Raw genomic sequence first — 24,393 nt, forward strand, 5'->3', positions numbered from 1 at the left:
TTACAATACAACTTTTCTGTGTATCTTGACTTCATTCTTGCAAAATTACAGCTGCTTTTTTTCCATTTCTGCTGTTGTTTTACTTAAAATCTTCCAACCATTCCGACTCGTAAATTTTTTTCTCGTAATATTAGGACTTTATTCCCGTAACATCATAACTTTTTCTATAACTTTGGCGTGTCTTATCTTATGTTACTTTTATTCATTGTTTTGCTTGTTTATGAAATTTCATCTTTAAAAGTAAGATCATATTTCAACTTTATGCTACTAAAATGACGTTATTTTTCCTCATATTATTTTGTTCGATTACAACTTTTTTCTCTTCAGAGTCTCATTTTATTCTTGTAAAATGACTGCTTTTTCCGCTCTTTCCCATTCCATTTTTCCATTTATGCTGTTTTTCTTGTTGAATTCTATTGATAGAATGTGTTTTGGGCCAATTAAAAAACAGCCGCGGGCTGCAAAAGGCCTCCGGACTTGACTCTGGACACACTCATTTTAAATGGACTATTATTTGAGACTTGGCATCAAAGTATTTGAGGACATATTGTAACCACATTGTAACATCAATACCTGTCAATGAAAACTCATTTTTGCACCTTAATTTTGCACCTTAGCTGACTTACAAGAAGGCCGTGTTCATTGAGTGAGTTTATTTTGCAGCTCAATCAATAACCTCTACCACGCGTGATTCAGCATCACCTTTCCAGCGAGGCGGAGTAAAGTCACCCTCCTCTCTCTGAGGTCCACTCTCCGCCTTGTAGTGTATAAATCCAGTGTTGGTGCAGGGAGGCTGCACAATAAGTGTATTGCTGCTATAAAACAAATTGATGGCCTCCGAGCTTCGCGCTTGTGTTTCTTCATTCAGCCTCGGCTGGAAATGATTGCTTCTTTCTAACTCGCCGGTGCTCATTTCTCCCTTTACGTAAAGACGCCAGCGCTCCATCTACTTGTATGTATGCACTCTTGGGGGGGTAGACTGGGGATGGTGGGTGGGAGCTCAACAGCGTGAGAACCCCTAATTTTTGATCATGCACTTCCTGTACAGCAACTTGTCTTTACATCCCTCTTCCTCCCCCTGCTTTGGCGAATAAGTGTTGCACTACATAAATGATTCAGATATTAAACAGACAGTTGCCATGACGACCGGCCCAGCATCCCTGGCTGTTGTCTCTCCAGCAAACTGCCGGATGACCGCAAGACAGACGCTATTGTGCACCTTCAAATACAAACGCTGCCTTTACAACACTACATTGATAACATGTGACGGGTTAGCAATGTTTTGAAGACAACTAGACCACAAGTATAGCCATTAATAATCACTATTGGTGCCCTCAGTCTCATCTAGCATAATACTGCTAGGAAAGAGAAAACACACCACTAGTAAAGCTCTAGTGAGCTGTGTAGCTAATGTGGAGTGAAAACGGGACATTATTTGACATGAGTGGTGCCCTCAGTCTCATCTAGGATAAGATAATAAATACTGTTTTGAAAGGAAAAACAGACCGCTAGTAAAAACATAGTGAGCTGTGTATCTACAGTGCAGTAAACAATGTGAATTAGTAGTCACCAGTGCAGCCCTCAGTCTCTTTTATGATGAAATAATACTGTTGGCCTGTAGTATAAAACAATACTGTCTTGGAAGGGAAAACAGATGACTAGCAAAGCTCCGGTGATCACTGTCGCTGCCATGCAATGAAAAATGGGCATTAGTTGTCACTAGTGTTGCCCTCAGTCTCATCTTGCAAAAAATATTGCTGTTCTGAAAGAGAAAAAAAGACCACTAGTAAAATTGTGATGAGCTGTGTAGCTACCGTTCAGTAAAAATGGGAATTAGTAGTCACAAGTTCTGCCCTCAGTCTCTTATATGATGAAATAATGCTGCTTTGAAGGGGGAACAGATCACTAGTAAAGCCCGAGTGAGCTGTGTGGCTACCATGCAGTGAAAAGGGGGCATTAGTCGGCGTTAGTTGTGACCTCATTGTCATCTAGGATAAAATAATGCTGTCCTGAAAAGGCAAAACAAACCACTAAAAAGATCTAGTGAGCTGTGTAGTTACCATGCAGTGAAAAAGGGCTTTAGGAGACGTAAGTGGTGCCCTCAGTCTCATCTAGGATCAAATAATACTGTTTTGAAAGGGAAAACAGACCACTACTAAAGCCGTGGTGAGTTGTGTAGCTACTATGAAGTGAAAAAGAGACATTAGTAGGCGTTAGTGGTGCCCTCATTCTCATCTAGGATAAAATAATACTGTCCTGAAAGGAGAAACAACCCAGTAATAAAGCTCTAGTGAGCTGTGTAGCTACCATGCAGTGAAAAAAGGGATTTTAGTAGACATGAGTGGCGCCCTCATTCTCATCTAGGATAAAATAATACTGTTTTGAATGGGAAAACAAACCACTAGTAAAACCGTGGTGAGCTGTGTAGCTACCGTGCAGTGAAAAAAGACATTAGTAGACATTAGTGGTGCCCTCAATCTCATCTAGCATAGAATTTGCAGTGTCAGTTCTGTTTTGAAAAGGAAGCGAGACCAATAGTACCAGCCATGTAGCTACCGTGCAGTGAAAGAGGTGCATTAGTTGTCGTTCATGCTGCCCTCAATCTCCTCTTGGATAACCACTGGTTAAGCTGTGGTATTAGTAGTGACTTTTTCTCTTTGACTGTGGAGAGTGCAGAGTGGAAGCTGGAGTGACACCAACTCTGATTCTCCACTCTCTGCAACTGTCCCAATACTTTTTCAAAGCTCCTCTCCATTTTCCACTCCAATCCGCCACCCTCAGCCTCCTCCCGCCCCTCCCCCACGCCGCTCCCCTCTCTGGATTCATTAGTCAAATGTGCCGAGTGGCCCTGCGACGACTGACTGGCTCGGCTTCCCCGGCGTAATTCCAGCGTTAACACCGTAAACAAGCAGGCGAGGAGAAGAAGAAACGAAGTTGCGGGAAGTCGGGAGAACAATGGGAGCTCTGGAAAAAGTAGATCCATCCTAATTATCCGCTTGGCAGGGAAAGTTGTGGAAAAAGTGGCACACTACATGAGACTTGTATGATGCACATAGAAGAATAACAAACTTGGAAGAGGAACAGCAACCTGCAGTCATTAGCAAGCAAACATCCCAGCCAAACATGACAATCATCATCTTGCCACTTTTTAACCCACGCCTTCTTTGTCGGGGAATTGAACGGATCGCAACTGGACTGTTCAGGTTGTCTTAGAAGACGTTTGACTCTTGTGGTGCAAAACGACCACTGCCAGCCAACGTCTCAGTCAACGACTGCCGTTTTGCACCACAACAGCGTGAAACTGCTCGGATGAGGCGAAACGTCAGGGTTGTCCAAAGCGTGGCCCGTGGCGCATTCTAAAAGCATAATTTAATTTAAAAAACAACTCAAAAAAATGTAAAAAATGAGAAAAGGTCATAATTTTGCAAAAATAACATCATATTATGAGGAAAAAAGCGCCATTTTAGCAGCATAAAGTTGAAATACTGAAGAAAAAGGATGTTATTTGTTTGAAGTTGAATAATCATAAGAAGGTAACAAAACAACAAATAAAACAGTCATTTTTGGGAAATCAGGTTGAAAAAAAGTTACGAGAATAAAGTCAAAATGTTATGGGAATAAAGCAGGGGAGTCCAAAGGTTTGTCCAGCCAGGGCCACATCGTGACAAATGAAAGGATGCGACTTTGCCACTTTGATATTTTGTAAAGCAACATATGTAGATATGCTAAGAAGTTGTATATATTTTTAAAAGTGCATCTCAGCTTTGTCATATAGGTGGAAAAGCCTGTTATTAATATCAACTTCACTCTTTGCTGTTTTTTTCCCATTTTGGCTGTTTTGTTTATGTTCCAAATATTTAACTTTCCTCTTACAAAATCTTTGCAAATTTTCTTCCATATTATGACATGTTTCCCATAATATTATTATTAAGTTTTCCCCAACCAAATTTTCCAAAAATTACCACTTTATTTAGATTTTCTCATAATATTCTGACTTTAAAAAATATATATTTTCATTTAACCTTTCAACTCTATGCTATTAAAATGACATTATTTTACCTCACAATATTATGAGTTTATGCTCATAATATGGCGACATTTTTTCTTATTTATGACTTTATACTCGTAAAATGACAGCTGTTTTTTCCAGCTGTTTTTTCCATTTCTGCTGGTTTGTTTTCTTCTTGCAAATCTTTTCACATTTCAACCTTATGCACTTTAAATGACATGATTTCTTCTCACAATACTGCATTGTTTTTCCCATAAAATTATACGGTTTTCTTTATTTCTTAATATTTTGAATTTCTTCAGTAAAATGTTTCCATTTTTGCTGAGTTTTTTCTTCTTCTTGTAAAGGTACTTCTCATAAGTATGACTTCATTCTCATAATAATTTGACTTCACTCTCTTAATATAATAACTTTTTCCCCGACCTAATTATAAAAAAATTATAACTTTATTAGTTTTTTTGTTTGTTTCTGATATTATTAAAAAAAATTTAAAACTGCTTTTGTCTTTAATATTTCAATCTTATGCACTTAAAATTACATTATTTTTAGTCACTATATTGCATTGTTTTTCCCATAAAATTATGATTTTTTTCTCGTTAGATTACAACTTTTTTTTCTTAATATTTTGAATTTCTTCTAGAAAATTAATGCTGATTTTTCCATTTTGGCTGTTGCTGTTTTTCTTTTTTAGCTTTCTTGTAAAATTAGACTTTCAGAATGTGCCACGGACCAATAAAAAACAGCCCACGGCCGCACATTTGGCAGCCCTGGAATAATGTCATAATTACGAGAAGAAGATTTTGCAAGAAAAAAAGTTGACATAGTTGGAAAATCTCAAAAAGAACAGCAACAAAAATGAAAAAAAAACAGCTGTAGTTTGAATAAAATCAAAATATTAAAAGAAAAAAGCTGTATTCTAATAACATAAGAAGTCACAATTTTACAAAATGTCAATTTAGTAGCATAGAGTTGAAATATTAAAGAAAAAATATTTTTTTAAAGTCATAGTATTATGAGAAACAAACAAAACTATTTTTCATTTTCGGTAAATTAGGTTTGGGAAAAAGTTTCTAATATTATGGGTATATACTATGAAGTCAAAACATTATGAGAATAAAGTCATAATTAGGGATGCTCTGATCAGGGTTTTACGCTGCCGTTTCCGATACCGATCATCCATGAACGAAATTGGCTGATACCGATCATATAGATTAAGTGTAAATTTTTCAATTTATTTATGATGAGTGCTATTGGACCAGTCCAGGGTGTACCCCGCCTCTTACCGGAAGTCAGCTGGGATAGGCTCCAGCATACCGGGTGACCCTAGTTAGGATAAGCGGCATCGAAAATGGATAGATGAATGGATGAGTGCCATTGGCCAGTGGTGCCGTATAAGGGGGACCTAAACCTAATAACTGGTTGGGCCCCTTAGCAGCAACAACTGCAATCAAGCGTTTAAGCCGTGGAGGGATTTTGGCCCACACATCTTTGCAGAATTGTTGTCATTCAGCCACATTGGAGGGTTTTCCAGCATGAAGCGCCTTTTTAAGGTCATGCCACAGCATCTCAATAGGATTCAGGTCAGGACTTGGACTAGGCCACTCCAAAGTCTTCATTTTGTTTTTGCTTCAGTCTTTCAGAGGTGGACTTGCTGGTGTGTTTTGGATCATTGTCCTGCTGCAGAACCCAAGTTGGTTTCAGCTTGAGGTCACCAACAGATGGCCAGACATTCTCCTTCAGGATGTTTTGGTAGACAACAGAATTCATGGTTCCATTTATCACAGCAAGTCTTCCAGGTCCTGAAGCAGCAAAACAGCCCCAGACCATCACACTACCACCACCACATTTTACTGTTGGTATGATGTTCTTTTTCTGAAATGCGGCATTACTTTTAGGCCAGATCTAATGGGACACACACTTTCCGAAAGTTCAACTTTTGTCTCGTCAGTATTTTCCCAAAGGTCTTGGGAATCATCAAGATGTTTTCTGGCAAAATTGACACGAGCCTTAATGTTCTTTTTGTTCAGCAGTGGTTTTGGTCTTGGAACTCTGCCATGCAGGCTGTTTTTGCCCAGTGTCTTTCTTACGGTGGAGTCATGAACACTGACCTTAAGTGAGCCAAGTGAGGCCTGTTCTTTGGAAGTTGTTGTGGGGTCTTTTGTGACCTCTTGGATGAGTCGTCACTGGGCTCTTGGGGTCATTTTGGTTGGCCGGCCACTTTTGGGAAGGTTCGCCACTGTTCCATGTTTTCGTCATTTGTGGATAATGGCTCTCTCTGTGGTTCGCTGGACTCCCAAAACTTTAAAAATGGATTTTTAACCTTTCCACATGATAGATCTCCATTTATCTCAGTTAAGTTATGTTTTAACATAAGTTATGTTTTTAATCACTTTTTCACACAGGGCCATGTAGGTTTGGTTTCATTTAAAAACTGCATTTTGTGTTCAGTTGTGTTGTTATTGACTAATATTAACATTTATTTGATGATCTGAAACATTAAGTGTGACAAACATGCAAAAATATAAGACATCACTCGATATCACTCGTGAAACTTGTAGAGGATGAGACGCCTTCTTTAAAGAGACTTTGGATATGAGAGTACATTGGTGGAGCTCTAGCAGGACTTCCAGGTAGCACATAGGTGGGTTCCAAGTGAGACAGTAGTCGGTGAAGCTGGTGTCTTCCACCACTGAGAGAGGCTGGTCATCAATTATTTTTTGGGTTATTTGTTGTAGACATCTGACTGTCACGCACATACGGGTGAGTGTTGTCCAGCGTTTTGGCTACATTAGCTGCCGTTTGACTGATGATCACATTGTGAGCCTCGAAAACTCACCATACTCTGTATGGTAATTTTGTATTAAATAAAATTTTACAATTTTTTATTTTAAATTAAATTTTAATTTTAACGTGCTACCCCGACGAGATGTTTTTTGTGTTTTTCAGGATGTCAAATTTATGTCACACTCACAAACGACAGGTAAGTCCCACACGGCAAACATGATTGTTTGGGGTTTGGCACACCTGCGCAGTGTGAAGGAAAGGAAGGAGGAAGGAAGGAAAGGAAAGTGTGCAGGAGAAGCCTGCTAAGGGCTGCAGGCTGCAATAGTACGAGCCACTGGTGATGGGCTTTTGTGATCAGCGTTGAAAGGCATGTATCGGCATATGCCGATCACGTGCTGTTTCACGGAAATCAGAGCATGCCTCGTCATAATAATACAAGAAGGAAACTTACAAAAAATATTTACATATTTAGTTTAAATGATTGGAAATTTAAAAAAAGGAACAGGAAAAATTCAGAAAAAAGAGCAAAGAGTGAAGTTGAGATTAATAATATGCTTTTTCACCCATATGACAAAGCTGAGATGCAGTTTTTTCTTGAAATATACTGTATATAACTTCGTAGTATATTACAAAATATCAAAGTGGCATCCTTTCATTTTTCACAAGATGGCCCTCGGACGATGTGGCCCTTTGGACACCTTGCTTTAAGACATTAGTAGAATATCATTAAGAAAATCAGCTCAACATTGTAAAAAGTATCAGCAGGCCTAATGCCTTCCGTGACAGTCATTATTTCTATTTTGGGCTGAGATGAGACCACTTTCTCACATGATTTTGGTCAATTATTCAGCATCTAGCTTCCAGTATCCTCCATTACCAGTCTGGTAAACACACCTGTGACTCCTGGCTGCTTCCTGGACTGTCCCTGGCCGGAAAACACACTCATGATGCTCGTTTACATTCCGGGGTAATGACTTGATGTTGCCCAGCAGTTAACCTTGAGCATCATACTATCACCAGCGTCTTTTAACTGTCCCGCCCCCTCCTGGTTGGACATCAAACACGGCGACGTACGTGACTCGGCCTTGAACTAGCATGTGCGTAAAGATCAGGCAGGGTGAGAGGTGCGTGACCAAACGATACAACAAGCAGCCATTAGGAAGCTAAATTAGCGGCTGGAATTAATGGAGCTTCACGGGCTGGCCGCGTTCCAGCGCCGCATTCGCTCATCCTTTTTTTTTTTTTTTTGGAGGCTCGTTTGAGTCGCAGGGTGTTGCCATGGCACCTCCCACTTGCAATGATGGTGGACTAAAGCTGGGAAGCTTTTATGTCTTTTATGTCCTAATGACTGCTGACATTATCACTTTAGCGGACGTCATTTACTCTGCTTTTTAGGAACAGCAAATAAGCAAACTAGGGGCCATTTATGAGGTGCTTTTAGCTCAAACCGGATGAAAACCGGATCCTTCTGGATCTTATATGAAAATGACAAACCAACTTTGCGTTGATGTTCTTGTCTAATTACATTTAAAGTTGTTTTGCGTGTAAATATGCAGATTTTTAATAGCCATATATTTTGAACAATATGTCCTTCATAAGTCACTTTTTGGAAAGAGTTTGGTGAGAATTCCGATGTTTTTAGCGCATAGACGGAAAACCCAGATTTTTCATCACCACCGTACATTTTAACAACAATAATTACGTTAGGTATTTAACAACTTCAAATAGACATAAATATATTTATACAGTGGTGTACAGAAAAAGTGTTAGCCACCTCCCTGATTTCTTATGTCTTTGCATGTTTGTCATACTTTAATGTTTCAGATCATCAACCAACTTTAAATATTAGTCAATGACAACACAACTGAACACAAATGCAGTTTTTAAATGAATTAAAAAAAAAAAAAATCCAACCCTACATGGCCCTGCGTGAAGAAGTGATTGCTCCCCCTGTTGCCTCCTCCCAAAAAGAAAGTAACTGAGATCTATCAGTCTGGAAAAGGTTACAAAGCCATTTCTAAAGCATTGGGACTCCAGACAACCACAGTGAGAGCCATTTTCCATAAATGACGAAAACATGGAACAGTGGCGAACCTTCCCAAAAGTGGCCGGCCAACCAAAATGACCCCAAGAGCGCAGCGGCGACTCATCCAAGAGGTCACAAAAGACCCCACAACAACATCCAAAGAACTGCAGGCCTCACTTGCCTCAGTTAAGGTCAGTGTTCATGACTCCACCATAAGAAAGACACTGGGCAAAAACGGCCTGCATGGCAGAGTTCCAAGACCAAAACCACTGCTGAACAAAAAGAACATTAAGGCAGGTCTCAATTTTGCCTGAAAACATCTTGATGATCCCGAAGACCTTTGGGAAAATGCACTGTGGTCTGACGAGACAAAAGTTTAACTTTTTGGAAGGTGTGTGTCTCATTACATCTGGCGTAAAAGTAACACCACATTTCAGAAAAATAATACCAACAGTACAAATATGGTGGTGGTAGTGTGATGGTCTGGGGCTGTTTTGCTGCTTCAGGACCTGGAAGACTTGTTGTGATAAATGGAACCATGAATTCTGCTGTCTACCAAAAAATCCTGAAGGAGAATGTCGGGCCATCTGTTGGTGACCTCAAGCTGAAACCAACTTTGGTTCTGCAGCAGGACAATGATCCAAAACACACCAGCAAGTCCACCTCTGAATGGCTGAAGGAAAAACAAAATGAAGACTTTGTAGTGACCAAGTAAAAGTCCTGACCTGAATCCTATTGAGATGCTGTGACATGACCTTCAAAAGGCACTTTATGCTGGAAAAGCCTCCAATGTGGCTGAATGACAACAATTCTGCAAAGATGAGTGGACCAAAATTCCTCCACAGCGCTGTAAGAGACTCATTGCAAGTTATCACAAAGACTTGATTGCAGTTGTTGCTGCTAAGGGTATATATATATATATATATATATATATATATATATATATATAGAGAGAGAGAGAGAGAGAGAGAGAGAGAGAGAGAGAGAGAGAGAGAGAGAGAGAGAGAGAGAATCCATTGGTCATTGGATCAGTCATTGTTCAGTGCCTTTTCCAGAAATGACTTTCTTCGGGCTCCTTATTGGCGCCACCTGTTGATTTGTTGGAGATAATTACAAAAGGAACAACTGCTATTTTTTGGAACAGACATTTTTCCAACCTGAGAGAAAGTATGGGTGTTCTTAAAGATGGAGGTGATGACAAACACAAACATGGAGATGGTGAGAAATATGAGACTCACGGAAAGCGGTGTAGAACTCGTGCAGGCTGAGGTGTCCATCGTTGTTGTAGTCGTCGTAGCGCAGCAGGTCCCGCATGGTGCACTGCAACAGACCGTCATCCAAGTGCTCCTTCATGGAGATCTGTCGCAGACATACAAGGAATTATCTCCTTTATGCGGCAAAACTAAATTAGTTGGACCGAGGCTTTACTAATGACTTGGAGTGAGAAGGCAGCAAGTAGAACGTAACTCTGACCACATGGCCACATATTGTACTCCACTCAGGAAGAGAACCAATGTTGTAATAATAGCGTAATATGCACGACCTTCACATCAACAGCTGGTTAGCAACATTTTAAAGTGCATGCAGAGCTCAGATCAAGCTGCTGGATGCTGAGCGCTCATCATACCTCAAATGCCATTTTGTGGAGTGGATAAAAACAATATCAGAAGGTCACCTACAGCCACAGCTGTTACATACCTGTCACCCCACCAATTTCCCTCCCAAGGAAACTCCCAGATTTCACCCTTCTTTGTCCTTTACTTTGAAATGCAAAGGTTGACAAGTATGAACTGTTCATGTTTTTTGACATTGCAGCATTTTTATGACTGCACACAGCAGTTATTCCTTTTCGTACACCCGTCGACTATAGTAAACAGACTTTTACTTGTACAGTAATTCCTTGTTTATGGTGGTTAATTGGTTCCAGACTCGATCATGATAAGTGAATTTGTGCAAAGTAGGATTCCTTATTTATAAATTGAATATTTTGGGAGTTAGAGCATAAAAAACCCATGTACCACCTTCTGAATAACACTATTAGAGCCCTCTAGACATGAAATAACACCCCTATAGTCACCTTTACACTTCTATTACCCAATATATTAGACATAATAAGAGAAAACAAGACATTATAGCAAACCTGTTTACCACCTTCTACATAAGTTTTTTAAAAACATTATTAGAGCTCTCCAGACATGAAATAACACCCCAATAGTGACCTTTACACTCCTGTTGACTAATATAGTAGACATACAAAGAGAAAATAAGACATATAAGACAGAAAACCTGTTTACCACTTTCTAAATACACTTTTTAACATTGTTAGAACCCTCTAGACATTAAGTGACACCCTTTTAGTCACCTTTACACTCCTACTACCCAATATAGTAGACATAATAAGAGAAAATAAGACAAAAATAAGACCTGTGTTTGTGTGTGTTGTAAATATGTTACCGGGTGTGAAAACAGGAAGTGAGGTCGAGGGTTCAGAGTTGAGTTTTATCTTGGTGTGGGTGTTAGGTATCATTGTGCCTGTTGTGTGATGATTCAAAGCTGCACAAAAAGCCTGTTGCTCCGGCGTGTGTCTTACCCAACATTACAGTAACATTACTGACACCTAGTGACCAGTCTAAAATAATACATATCATCACAACGTCTTTGAATAGGTCTTCTGAATGCCTTATATTTGTATTTTACTTCAGTTAGCCATTTTTATGCTTAAAAATGCGTCATTTAGGCCGCATACTGAAAAATCAAACGTGAGTGGTCACTTTGATATTTCATATTTTGTAATATGTATGTAGATATGCTACTTTATTGTTTTGAATGTTTTTTCTCATAATTTTATGACTTTATCCCAAAATATTTTGAGCCGTATTTTTAGGACATTTTTTCCAAACTAATTGCACATTTATTCTTTGTTTTGTTTTTTCTCACAATATCATGACTTTTGAAAACCTTTTTTCTTCAATGTTTTGACTTGCTTCTAAAATATTTTCCTCTCAAAATATTACAACTTCATTCTTGTGAAATTATGACTTTTTTTCTCTGAAAGTGATCACTTTTATCTCTTGTCATTATAACTTTATTTCCTGAATATTTGGCGTTATTATCGTAAAATGTCTGCTCTTTTCTTCCATATTTGCTGTTGTGTTTTTAGTTTTCCTGCTTTATTATAATTTTGGAATGTGCTGAGGGCCATGACAAAAACAGCTGCAGCACGCAAATGGCCCCCTGGCCATGGGCCACACGTTGGGCAATACTGATTTTGGACAAAAATACGTAACTTTTAATGCATATTTTTAGACTGATAATGGGCCCTAGTCAACCACAAAACAGTGCTGATTTATTAATTAACATACACTCCTGATCAAATGAGGAGTGAATCAATGAGTGGTTGAAAAATGTGAAGAATTGTACATTTTACACTGTTGGATCTTAAGGAGGCTCTAAGCAGAGCTTCAAAATGCAAAAAAACAAAATGGGAGTTAGACAAAAAAGCAGTGTATTGCAGAGAAGCAATAAAGTGAAATAGGCTGATCAAAAGTTTAAGACCATAGCTTTAAAAAGCCCCTGAAACCCTCTAAAATACTCCTTTTGGACATGTGGAACTGTGAAAGATTGATTCATGAGATGTATTCCATTGTAACCTTCATGTTCAAATAAACCAAACCAAACCAAACCAAACCAAAACCAAAATAGAAATCAAATGTAGAAAAAAGGAGTGAGTAATGAGTAGCTGTGCTATTCTTGTTAATGAGCTGAAAAATGGGTTTGGGCATGCTTGATGCCAGTGTTTCCAGGAGGCTAGTGGGAATGTTGCTCCAGGTGGTGAAGATGGCTTCACGGAGGGCATCCACTGTCTGGAATTGATGTCCATTTTTCTAAACTTCCCTTGCCATCCATCCCAACATGTTCTCTACTGGATTTAGATGAGGGGAACATGCAGGAGCTTATTCCTCTGGAAGAAATCCTTTGTGAAGCGCAGCGTTGTCCTGTTGAAAAAGCCAGTCAAAGACGAGTCTGTGTAGGCTCTCAGTCGTACAGGAGTTGTCCATCGAGGAAAAGGCTTCTTGAGACGTCATCTGTACTTCTGTGTAGAAGGTGTCGGACGTTTCGCTCCTCATCCGAAGAGCTTCGTGCTGACGAAGCTCTTCGGATGAGGAGCGAAACGTCCGACACCTTCTACACAGAAGTACAGATGACGTCTCAAGAAGCCTTTTCCTCGAAAGTCAAAGACGAGGGCCTTCAGACATGAGGGATGGCCTCTGCAACATCTCCACCTAGCCAGCTGCCGTTTGACGCCCCTGCACAACCTGAAGTTCCATTGTTCCATTGAAGGATTATGATGGCGCACCCTCCACTGTGCTGTGTGGAAAAGAACTCAGGTGGGATCTCCTTGCAAATTCCAAACCTTCATATTTTTTCATCTTAAAACCCTTCTCTGGAAGGTGGCATCCGATGATTATTGGACTGCACTCTGCACCAGTAACAACTTTTATTTTGGCCAAGCACGGTCCCGTGTCTTGGCAGACAGCCAATCATATAGCTCAACAATCCCACCGCGTTCAAAGAGAGAAAGCTTTTTTGCCTTTGCCATCAAGAGATCATGACAATGTGAATCACATTTAATCTACATTTTGCCAACATTTTGCCTTTTAAAGGCTGTGCTCTTAAATGTTTGATCAGCTGATGAACAGCCTATTTCACTTTAATGCTTCTTTCCAATAAATAGCTTTTTTGTCTCACTCCCAGGTCTTCTTTTTGCATGTTGAAGCTCTGCTTAGAACCTCCTCACAATACAACAGTGCAAAATGTACTGAAAAATGGCAATTTTTCAGCTGGTCTTAACATTTTAATCAGGAGTCTATTTATGAAAAACCGTGATAGAGTGAAGCCATAAAAGTGGCAAGCGACGACTGTGTAGCGCTTTTCTACCTTCAAGGTCCTCAAAGCACATTTACCTCATCAACTTGGGGGTTCAGTGTTTTGCCCGAGGCTACTTCCACACGGTCACGGGAGGACGGAGGATGGAACCAGCAACATTAATGTTGGGGGATGCCGTAGACCCGGCAGTTCATTGAATAGAGGCGTTAATTTGGGCATTTGAGGTAGGTTGCGTAGCGAGACATTTTCAAGCGCATGCAGTGGTAGATGAAGCTGCTGGAATCCAACCAAATGCATCGACTGCACATAAATGGAAGTATTTGTTGACTTGTGTTTTCCATTCATGCTTTTGTGGTTTATGCTGCTTTTATCAAATGGATTCAGCTATGATTCAGAAAGCTCAAAATGCCTCCAACCCCGTCCTGGTGTATCTTTATCTCCTGCAGTTGATTGTGCACGGCAGCGTGCACGTGTCCAGGCAGATTAAAGTGAATTTTGTGTTTTTTTTCTTCTTTAGCCTCCGGCGGACTGCAGCCGTGCGGTCGCTGACAGCGTCTGAGCCGAGCGTGAGGAAGCAAAGAGCATCTGCGGTCGTATCTGTGACTCGAGGGGCGACTGGAATTCATCTTTGAATTGATCTTTATTTGACGACTAAAGGAATTAGGCACGTTTCCACAGGACAAAATCGTCTTATATGATTATTCTTTCCTAGGTGTCAACATTAGAATTGATGCTAATCTTGTGTTGCATCTCCATGAAGCTCTGCAGGAATAAATGTTTTTTTTTATTATTGCTGCCTCGAAAAGTCGGGCCATAAATCACTCAGAGTTTTTAATTTTAAACACGCGTGGTGTTGCTGACAGTCGCAGTGAGGTGACGGAAGATTAATTACTGCAATGTTTTATTTCTTTCTCTCTATTTGGCAGCATTTATTCATACTGCAACTTCAACGCTGCCAATGTTTTTGTTATGGCATGGAAAATTTGCGGGTAATCGCAAATGCATGGTCTGAAAAGATCAATTTCCTTTGATCGGCATTTGAATGAATGAGGGAAAAAAATGCCGTACAGTCGTCCCTCGTTCACAGCGGTTAACTGCTTCCAGACCCGACCGAGTTAAATGAATTTCCGTGATATAGGATTACATTTTAATAAATGGAATATTTTCATAATTAGAGCATAGAAAACCTGTTAATGACTTTTAAATACACTTTTTTAGCATTATTAGAGCCCCGTAGGCATGAAATAACACCCCTATATTCACCTTTAAACTCCTGTTATTCATTGTTTACACCATATTGCTCAGGCTACGGGATCACTGCAGGGACATAACACATGGCCACCACTAGCATTGCAAGCTAATTCATTTGCCTCTCCAATTGACTTATTCTAAATTTAAGAAAGTGTTTCAAACGGAGAGGGGAAGAAGGGCAAAGAAGGCGAAAACGTACCACTTTCTCATGGAATGAGAGGTGTTTTTTTAACATTATTTGTTAGTAAGATTATTAGAGCCCTGTAGACATGAAATAACACCCTTTTAGTCACCTTTACGCTCCTATTATTCATTGTTTACACCACATTGCAGCTCTTATGCTGCAGGGGCTCGAGACGGCTGCGAGCTAGCGAGCTAACCAGTTAGCCTAGAGGCTATTTCTTCTAAACTTAAGAAGCCAAAAACGTACCACTTCCACATGGGATGGGAGGATAACTTTTTTTTCACTCTATGATGTGGGACATGCCATGGCTGACTTCATGACTTCATGCAGTGTTAAGGTAATGTCATGTAAGCTAATGGTTTGTGTCATTACTGCCGCCTAGTGACCACAATACTACATACCACTTCTATTTCAATATGTTTTGATGAAGAATAAACCATAGTCTACCACAAAACAGCCATCATTTATTAATTCATTCATAGCGAGGGAGCAATAATCGATCCGTGACTTTCATCAAGTTTCATCATATATTTGGCGCTACCTGTTGGCCCTCGCTCATAAACACGTTAGGACGGGACTGTGTGAATGTAGCTTGTCTTTCCAGCTCTGTACAGCAGGTGGCATCGCACCTCCGCTTTGAAACACACCTCATACTCACCTGATCTGCCTGGGAATAAGAAGACGAAGCAGGAAGGATCAGAGTTGCCAATGAAGAACTTTACATTTAGCGAGTATTCAGAGCCCAGTGAAGAAGCCTATTGTTAACATCAACTTTTCTCTTTTCCCCCTACTCCCTCATCTAAAATAACTAACTGCCAATCAAACAAACCTTCTCCAGCTCCTCGCCAACCAGTCGTGCATCATGGTCGACGTCCAGGTACTTGAACATGGTGTCCACCAGCACCCTCCTCTCCTCCATGTCCCCCTGCTGGCTCTGCTTGCTGACGTTCCCGGGTGTGGCCTTCATGTCCAGCAGCATGCTCTTCAGACGGTTGTACTCGGACATGGTGCAGGCGTTGCCCGCTATGCCAAACAAACACACAGAAGACAAGCATCGTGATCCCTGTCAACTTCATCTCTGAACTCCATTCAAGAAACGACCCAGTGGAACTGAGATAGGGACGGGGACATGAACAAGGGGCACTTTCATTTATTTTGGGGGTTTTGGGACCCCCCAAAAGGGGGAAACCATATTGGAGAATGAGTCTGGATGGAAGGATGTCCACATAAAGAGTAACTTCCCGTAATGCCGCGCCTGTCTTCATTCCCAGAATATTTTGACTTTATTACCATATCATAGCATAATTTTCTACAAATGACAACTTTATTTTGTTTTGTTTGTTTTTCATATTATGACTTTTAAAAAAGAATGTATTTTTTCTTTAAAACTTCTGCTACTAAAACAACATTATTATACAGATTATCCCTGCAAAATTTCAACGTTTTTTCTCGTTAGAATCAGATTTTTTTTTCTTAACATTTTGACTTTATTTTCATAATAGTATAACTTTTTGGTGTCAAAGTAATCTACGGCTCAGCGTAAATGCTCCAATGAACGCCTCTAGTCAATGAACCTCCTAGAGTCTCCTATAGTCGCCAGGTCTACCAAAGCAAATGACATCTGTGGCTGTAGGCAACCTCCTGACACAGTTTTTGAATGAACTCCAGAAGATGGCAGTCACGGCTTTGGTATCTGCCAGCTTCATCTAGCGCTGCATGCGCTTTAAAACGTCGCTACTCAGCCGTTGGTGTGAAAGCGCATGCATGTCGCGTGTGTGGTACTCTTGTTTATCATCAGCTCATCGGCGCTATTAATGCTGACTCAGTAGTTTACGGTGTGGGCCTGTCAAGCGGCTGCTAGTCTTGCGATACCTGGTGCCTGTCTCTACAATCTGATTCTTATCCATCCAGGAGGCTGATACCCATGCAGCCGCATCTTCTCGCTTGTCAAACCCTAATTACTGGTACCTTTAACTCAAGTGCGAACGCAGCCTAAACGTGTGGAGCAGAAAGACGAGTCTTGGCTTATGTGCACAGTTTGACAGCTCCCACGTAATTAGCGCTAATCCCAAGAAGACAGAAGGTAAACAAGGACATTTGGGGAGTCTGAATCTCCTCTTCCTTTTTTCTGTTGTGACGGGATTACCTTCTAACCTTTGCACCATAAGACTTGAGCAAATTTTTTATTGCACGGCGGTTTTATTTATCGCTCACACTTCCCGGAATCAATTAGGGCGGCCGAAAACACATCCGCCGCATGCTGCGAGCGACTTGATAGCGACAGAGTAAATAAACGGCAGACGACAGCTGGGAGGAGGGGGCGATCTTTTCACTGGTGTCAGTCGTCTTTTCATGCTTCCGCTAAAGCTTTTTGACTGATGCTGGAGTGACGACTCCGTCCCCCATGAATAAACCATGAGGTGACGTCCGCCCTCCTCCCTCTAGTCTCAGCTGGCAGCTCCGCAACTTTCAACGCTAATCAACCGAGGCGCCAATAATCCCAAATGAAACTTTAGCAGTGGGAGGCGTCGAGACATGTTTGGAGATGTCAGCGCAGCGCAACGCGACATGGCTTCAAGCGCAACAACACCACCGCCCGCTGTGCCTTAGCGCCCAGAAAATATGCACACACCTTTATGTTTATGCATACGTGCACGCTCTCCGACAAACAAAAGGCTCCCCTGCTGTGAATCAAGCTCACGGTGACCCGCTATCAAATCCTTTTAAAGCCCCTCATACTTGCTTTTTAGCAGGAAAAAATGCTTCAAATGCATTTTTTCAAGTCGGACAATAACTTGCCGTTCATATTTTAGGCTTTAAAACAACACAGGAGGGATCGTTTTCCCAGGAAGTGAGGTCATGCTAACAATGTTTCAGCAGGTTTGACCTGAGAACTGCTAATGTTCACCATTCTAATCGGAAAGCGGAGCATTCTGACTCACCAAAACGCTTAAAAGTGCACTTTTTATGTCTGAAAACAACTTGTAGTCAATGTTTTACACGCTAAAGCAACATGGCGGATGCTTTTTACCAGGACGTGAGGTCATGCTATCATGTTTTAGCAGACTTTCATCCAAAACTCCCAATATTCACTACTATAATAGAAAAGTGTGTCGTAAAAACTTGCCTGATGCTTACAAGCGCACTTTTTAAGCCTTGCAGCTCATGTTTTACTTTTTAGAGAGTGGAGTAATGCTAATATGTTTTACCACGTTTGACCCAAAAACTACAAATGTTAACAGTTCTAGTAGGAAAGCGGAACATTCTAACACACTAAAATGCTTAAAACTGCACGTTTGAAGTCTGACAACAGCTTACCGTTCGTATTTTACGCTTTAAAACAACACAGAAGGGATTTTTTCACCAGGAAGTGAGGTCAGGCGAACATGTTTTAGGCTAAATCATGTCATGCTAACTAGACGCTTAAAAGTGAACTCTTTAACCTTAACATTAGCTTGTAGTTTTGCTTTAAAACAACACAAAGTGTAGTCATTACCCGGAAGTGATTTCATGCTAACATGTTTTAAAGATTTTAACAGAAAACGTTGCGATGTTCTCTGCTATGGTAGAAAAGCGGGTCATGCTAGCTTGCTAAAATGCTTACACTTTTTAAGCTAAAAAAAAAAAAACAGCTTGCAGTTCAAGTTTTACATTTTAAAACAGCACAGCATGGGTCAATTTACCAGCAAGTGGGGTCATGTTAACATGTAGCTGTGGTAGGAAAGTGATAGTGTGATGCTTGGTGGAGGTAATAATCACAGACCGTCCCGTAGAATCGTCTTTAGCTGGAAATAATTACCCAGCTTCTACTCTCGCTAATTGATTGGGAGCTCCAACAAGCTCCGACAGTAATTACATTTTTTTTTGGTAGCAGCGGTCGCTCTCGTTGCTGTGGAGCCATCTCGCCGCAGCCGGCGAGCTGCTCGCCCCTCGAGAATGCGGCTTGTAAAAACGACGTGATGTTGTGCGCCATCGCTACAGCGCTGACCTTGTGGGGAAAGCGTAGACGGACAGACAAAATAATGCAATGGGAAAATATCAAAAGTCATCTCCTCGTCCACATCACGGTTTCATATTGAAAAACCTTCTCAATCCAATTATAAAAATAATATAAATATCATTAAATATTAATATTATTAAAAATATTATTAGAAATAATATTTGCAAGTTGCTATCCTGGAATTGTACAGTTTTATTAAATAATAATTGCATTAATGATAATACATATATTATAATAATTTTTATTATAATATAATATTTACAAAATAGTTTACTGATTAATTTTTTTAAAATTCTTTGTAAAATGACATTAATTATAATTATTATAATTATTATAATTATTATTATTATTATTACTACTACTACTACTGCTATTATTATCATTATGGTTATTTTTATTATTATTATTATTATTATTACTACTACTACTAATATTATTATTATTATTATTATTATTACTACTACTACTACTACTATTATTATTATCATTATGGTTATTTTTATTATTATTATTATTATTACTACTACTACTAATATTATTATTATTATTATTATTATTATTATTATTATTATTATTATTATTATTATTATTATTATTATTATTATTATTATGTCCTTATCATAATTATTACCAGTTCTGCTGTGGTTAACAAAAACAAAAACAACAAATAAATGTTACTTCAAAGTGCGTCCAAAGTGTGGGCTGGGGGCCATTTGCGGCACATTCTAAAAATACAATTTATCCAGAAAACTAAAAAAAAACAAAAAACAAAAAAAAACTGTAAAAATGGAAAACTCAGCAGTAATTTTACAAGAATAAAGTCAAAATATCGAGAGAAAAAAAGTTGTAATCTAACAATAAAATGTCATCATTTTATGACAATAACGTTGTAATGGTATCAGGAAAGATAACGTCATTTTAGTGGCAGGAAGTTGAAATAACTACAAAATACTTCATTTTTGTAAAGTCAGAATAGAATGGAAATAAAGCAAAAGAACAAATAAAGTTGTAGGTTTGGGAAAATGAGGCTGTGGAAAAATGTGACAAGAATAAAGTCCAAATATTATGGGAAGAAAGTCGGAAGTATGAGGGAAAAAAATTACAAGAAGAAAGTTAAAATAGTGGGGGGGTGGGGGAGGGGGGAACAACAGCAGAAATGGAAAGAAACAGTTTTAATTTTACAAGAATAAAGTGAAAATATGAAGGAAAAAAAAGCCGCAATTTTAGGAGGATACTCCCGCAATTCACAAGGAAAAATCATGTTTTCGTGTAGAGTTGAAATATTAAAGGAAAAAAAAAGTGTTTTCTTTTTTTTTAAAGTCGTAATATTATGAGGAAACAAAACAAACAAAATAAAGTCATCATTTCTGGAAAATTGGGGGGAAAATGTGTGTGTGTGTGTGTGTGTGTGTGTGTGTGTGGGGGGGGGGGGGGAAGTTAGATATAAACATGATGGGAATAAAGTGAAAACATTCTGAGCAGAAAATGTCCAAAGATTATGGAAGAAGAAAGTTGAAATGTTGGAAAAATGAAAAACAAAACAGAAAAAAATAGAAAAAAAGCAGCAAAGAGTGAAGTTGATATCAGTATTGAAATTGTTGACATATTTATCGCTTCTCAGCATATCTTTACAAAGTATCCAAGTGGCACACTTGCATCCTTTCATGCCTTACTATATGTTCATTCATATTATTTATTCAACACTTACATACATTTTTTGTCATGTTTTTGTGTTTTTTGCTAAACAAACGGCCCAAAAAAGGTGCTTTCCTTTACATTCGGTTTCGTTGCCGTCACTAACAACATAAACAAGTGTTCCCGTTTCTCGGAAAGTGTGTCTTTGATCTTTGACTGCAACTGGAATAATTTTTATTTTTTTTTGTCATTATTTTTTTCCGGAAGAACACCGAGTATGAAATGGTTTTTCTTAGCCGGCAGCGCAGGGAAACAATGCCGGCGCCGTGGAAAAAAAAAGAGTGTTGGTGTGCCGGCAGGTAGAAATGGAGGCTGAACAGACCATTAAGCAGAACACACAGCTAATGAAGGAGCAAATTAACAAAGCGCAAACAAGCACGCCACCGCACATACGTTTGCTCATTTCGCCGCCGCTAACGAGGTCACACAATTTACTGCTGGTCAAAGTCTGGAATGAAATAAATAAATAAATAAATGCATAAACGAGGCCTCGGTGCGGATGCGTTGAGGTGCTGACCTCGCTACATTTAATTGATATCAGCATGATATCAATGCATGATATCATGCATTGATATCATGCTAGCACTCATCTGTAGTACGGCCCTCACCGGAGTTACATTCGTGAAAACCTCCATTTTTGACACGTTAATAAAGCATGGATTGTGCGCCGGCTCACTCCTCCCCCTCCAAACCCTCCTGCTAGCTTGACGTTGGCGTCTCCTCTGAATTTGGCATCAACATTTGCAATAAACGTGACCGCTGTAAACATTAGATTAGGATCAGTGTCAAAAAAAAAGACCTGTTTTGGGGAAAAAGCAAACAAATAAAATACAAACTTGTAAAAAATACGTTTGGGTTAAAAATGTCGTGTATGTGATGGCAAATGGGGAACTACAACGGGGGGGTGGCCAACGATTTTTCCAGTGAGGGTCAGTGAAAAATGAAAGGATATTTGATATTTTGTGAAGCTTTGCTAAGAATAAACGCTCACGTTTTTTGCTCTTTTTTCTCACATTTTTGATGCCAATGTTGTCTTCAATTCTACAAATATTTAAACTTTCTTCTTAAATACTCCTCGTCAATTTCCTTTCATTTATATTTGGATTTTATTCCCATAATATTATAACTTTCCCCAAAACTAAAATTCCAAAAAATGACAACTTTATTTATTTTTCTTTGTTTGGCATAATATTACCATTAACATTTTTTTCATGAATATTTCAACTCCATGCTACTAAAATGACATTATTTCTCCTCATAATATTCCAAGTTTATTCTTGTAAAATGAAAATATGACTTTTTTCTCGTAGTATTTTTACTTTATCCTCGTGAAACCCTTTTTTCCATCCATTTCTGCTGTTGTTTTTTTGTTATTATTTTCCAACTATTTCAACTTTCTTAGAAACGCTTTCTTCTCATAATTATGACGTCATGCTCATAATATTTTGACGTCAAATTATGCAGCATTGTAACTTCTTCCGCAACCTAATTTCCCAAAAATGACAACTATTGTTGTTTTGTGTGTTTCTCATAATATCACCACTTTTTAAATACAACATCACAACTCTGTGCTACTAAATGAATTTTTTCCCCTCATAATATTATGAGTTTATTCTTGCAAAATTGTGACTTTTTTGTGTAAATATTTTGACTTTATTCTCATAAAATTACAGCGTTTTTTTCCCCCCAACTATTTCAACTTTCTTGTTGTAATTTTCTTCTTAGAATTATGACTTTATTATCAAAATATTTGTATTTTTTATATATATATATATATATGTAATAATATTTATTTATCCTATTGTAACTTTTTCCGCAACGTAATTTTCCCAAAATTACAACTTTATTTACTTTTTGTTTTGTTTCTTTCTCATAACATTATGATTAAAAAAAAACAACTAATGTCCTTCTTCTTTAATATTTCAACGTTATGTTGCTAAAATAAAATAATATTACTGTTATTCTCATAAAATTACAACTTTTTCATGTTAGATTGCAACTTTTTTTTGGTATATTTTGACTTTATTCTTGTAAAATGACTGCAGTTTTGCTGTTTTTTTTTTTTTTTTTCTTGTTTAATGATGTAAATTTAAAAAAAACAGCCGTGGCCCACAATGGATGTAAATGATATCCTAATAAGGAGAAAGGCGGCAGCTGTTAAATGCAAACATCACACTAAGTGGCGTATTTTCAAGTGACACCCGAAGGCACCTCCAAGCACAAGATGATGCGTAATGTTTGCATGTGTTGGTCCTGTGGGTCTCGTACTTGCTATGCTGCCGTTGTTAGCGCGCGTGTTGCTCTGGTTGCATGCGTGGCGGCCGTGTACGAGTGCGTTTGACTCTGGCGATCTGCATTATTTACAAGGCCGCACGGTCGGGATGAACTCATTGCAAGCAGGAGAGGACCGCACAGAGGACTCACACTTGTTACTAAATGAGCAACGTGTGTGTGTGTGTGTGTGTGTGTGTGTGTGTGTGTGTGTGTGTGTGTGTGTGTGTGCGTCACACCTCCACCATCTTCAATCTCTCATCAGTTTAAGTGGCACTCCATCACATGAAAACAAACAAAAACTGATTTGCCGCCACGGCCCATAAAACACGAGTCACACGTTGAGTCGTCGCTAACTTTTTTTTTTTTTTAATTCTAATTCAATTCTCCTTCACTCTTTTAATTAAAATGAACCAAGTTTGCCTCACAGAGGGACTCTCTCAACCCTCGCAAGCCTGCATCCAAAAGCTAAGCAGGTAAAATAATCATGAAATAAAAATATATAGAAAAAAAAACCCCTGCTGAAATTTGGTCTGCTGTGCAGAGTGATAACATGCTAACAGTTTATATGCTGACAGTTAAGAAAGACTCATGTAACGTACATGTAGGCGCTAACGCAACTCTCGAGTGTCTCGAGATGGTGATGCTAACAGTGCTAACAGCTAGCTTGGGAGCATCTCTGACTTTAGTGGACATGCAGCGAAAGTGCTAAATCTCAATCTGCTGTGCAGAATGACACTACTACTTTGAGAGTATCCCGGCAAGGTGGAACGCTAATAGCTAACTTGCGCAAACAGCTCGCATGCTAGCATGCGTGGATGCACTGCGTTAGCATGGGAGCATCGCTGACTTTAATGGACAGGTAGCGAAAGTGCTAAATCTCAATCTGCTGTGCAGACTGCTAACATGCTAACAATTCATATGCTAGGAGCTAGTGCTAAGTTATATCTAGATGCATTTGACATCACACCATGCGAGGCAGATAATGTGTCACATGAGAATAGTTTAAATGGTATCATGCTAACAGTTGTTATGCTAACACCTAGCAAGATTGGTACCGTGATGTACAGAGGAGGGCTAACTTCTAGTGTTTTTCATTTTTGGGAGTGCTAACAATGTTAATTGCTCGCTGTTGTGTTATTTATTCTTTTTTGTTTTGTGTGATTATTTTCATTATCAGCTGCTTTGAAAATAATGTTTTTGTAATGCGGCCTCAATTTCCAAGCGATCGCACCGCATGCAAACTTTCAGGCGCTTATTGTTCTTTGTCACAGCAAGATCCCTGT

At 39.1% G+C, this 24,393-nt stretch overlaps 1 protein-coding gene across 2 annotated transcripts in view; it reads right to left on the reverse strand.

Moving 5' to 3' along the window:
- Positions 1-24,393, reverse strand: part of fstl4 (follistatin-like 4) — a 176,199-nt gene that overhangs the window by 35,452 nt on the left and 116,354 nt on the right. For both annotated transcript variants that reach the window (XM_054754114.1, XM_054754113.1), the window contains 2 exons: positions 15,971-16,164; positions 10,058-10,178 (listed from right to left, as the gene is read on the reverse strand). In XM_054754114.1, the coding sequence (XP_054610089.1) occupies positions 10,058-10,178; positions 15,971-16,164 (315 nt within the window). The remainder of the gene's footprint in view (positions 1-10,057; positions 10,179-15,970; positions 16,165-24,393) is intronic.

The sequence above is a fragment of the Dunckerocampus dactyliophorus genome, chromosome 16 (genome assembly GCF_027744805.1).
Source record: "Dunckerocampus dactyliophorus isolate RoL2022-P2 chromosome 16, RoL_Ddac_1.1, whole genome shotgun sequence".
Classification (NCBI taxonomy): domain Eukaryota; kingdom Metazoa; phylum Chordata; class Actinopteri; order Syngnathiformes; family Syngnathidae; genus Dunckerocampus; species Dunckerocampus dactyliophorus.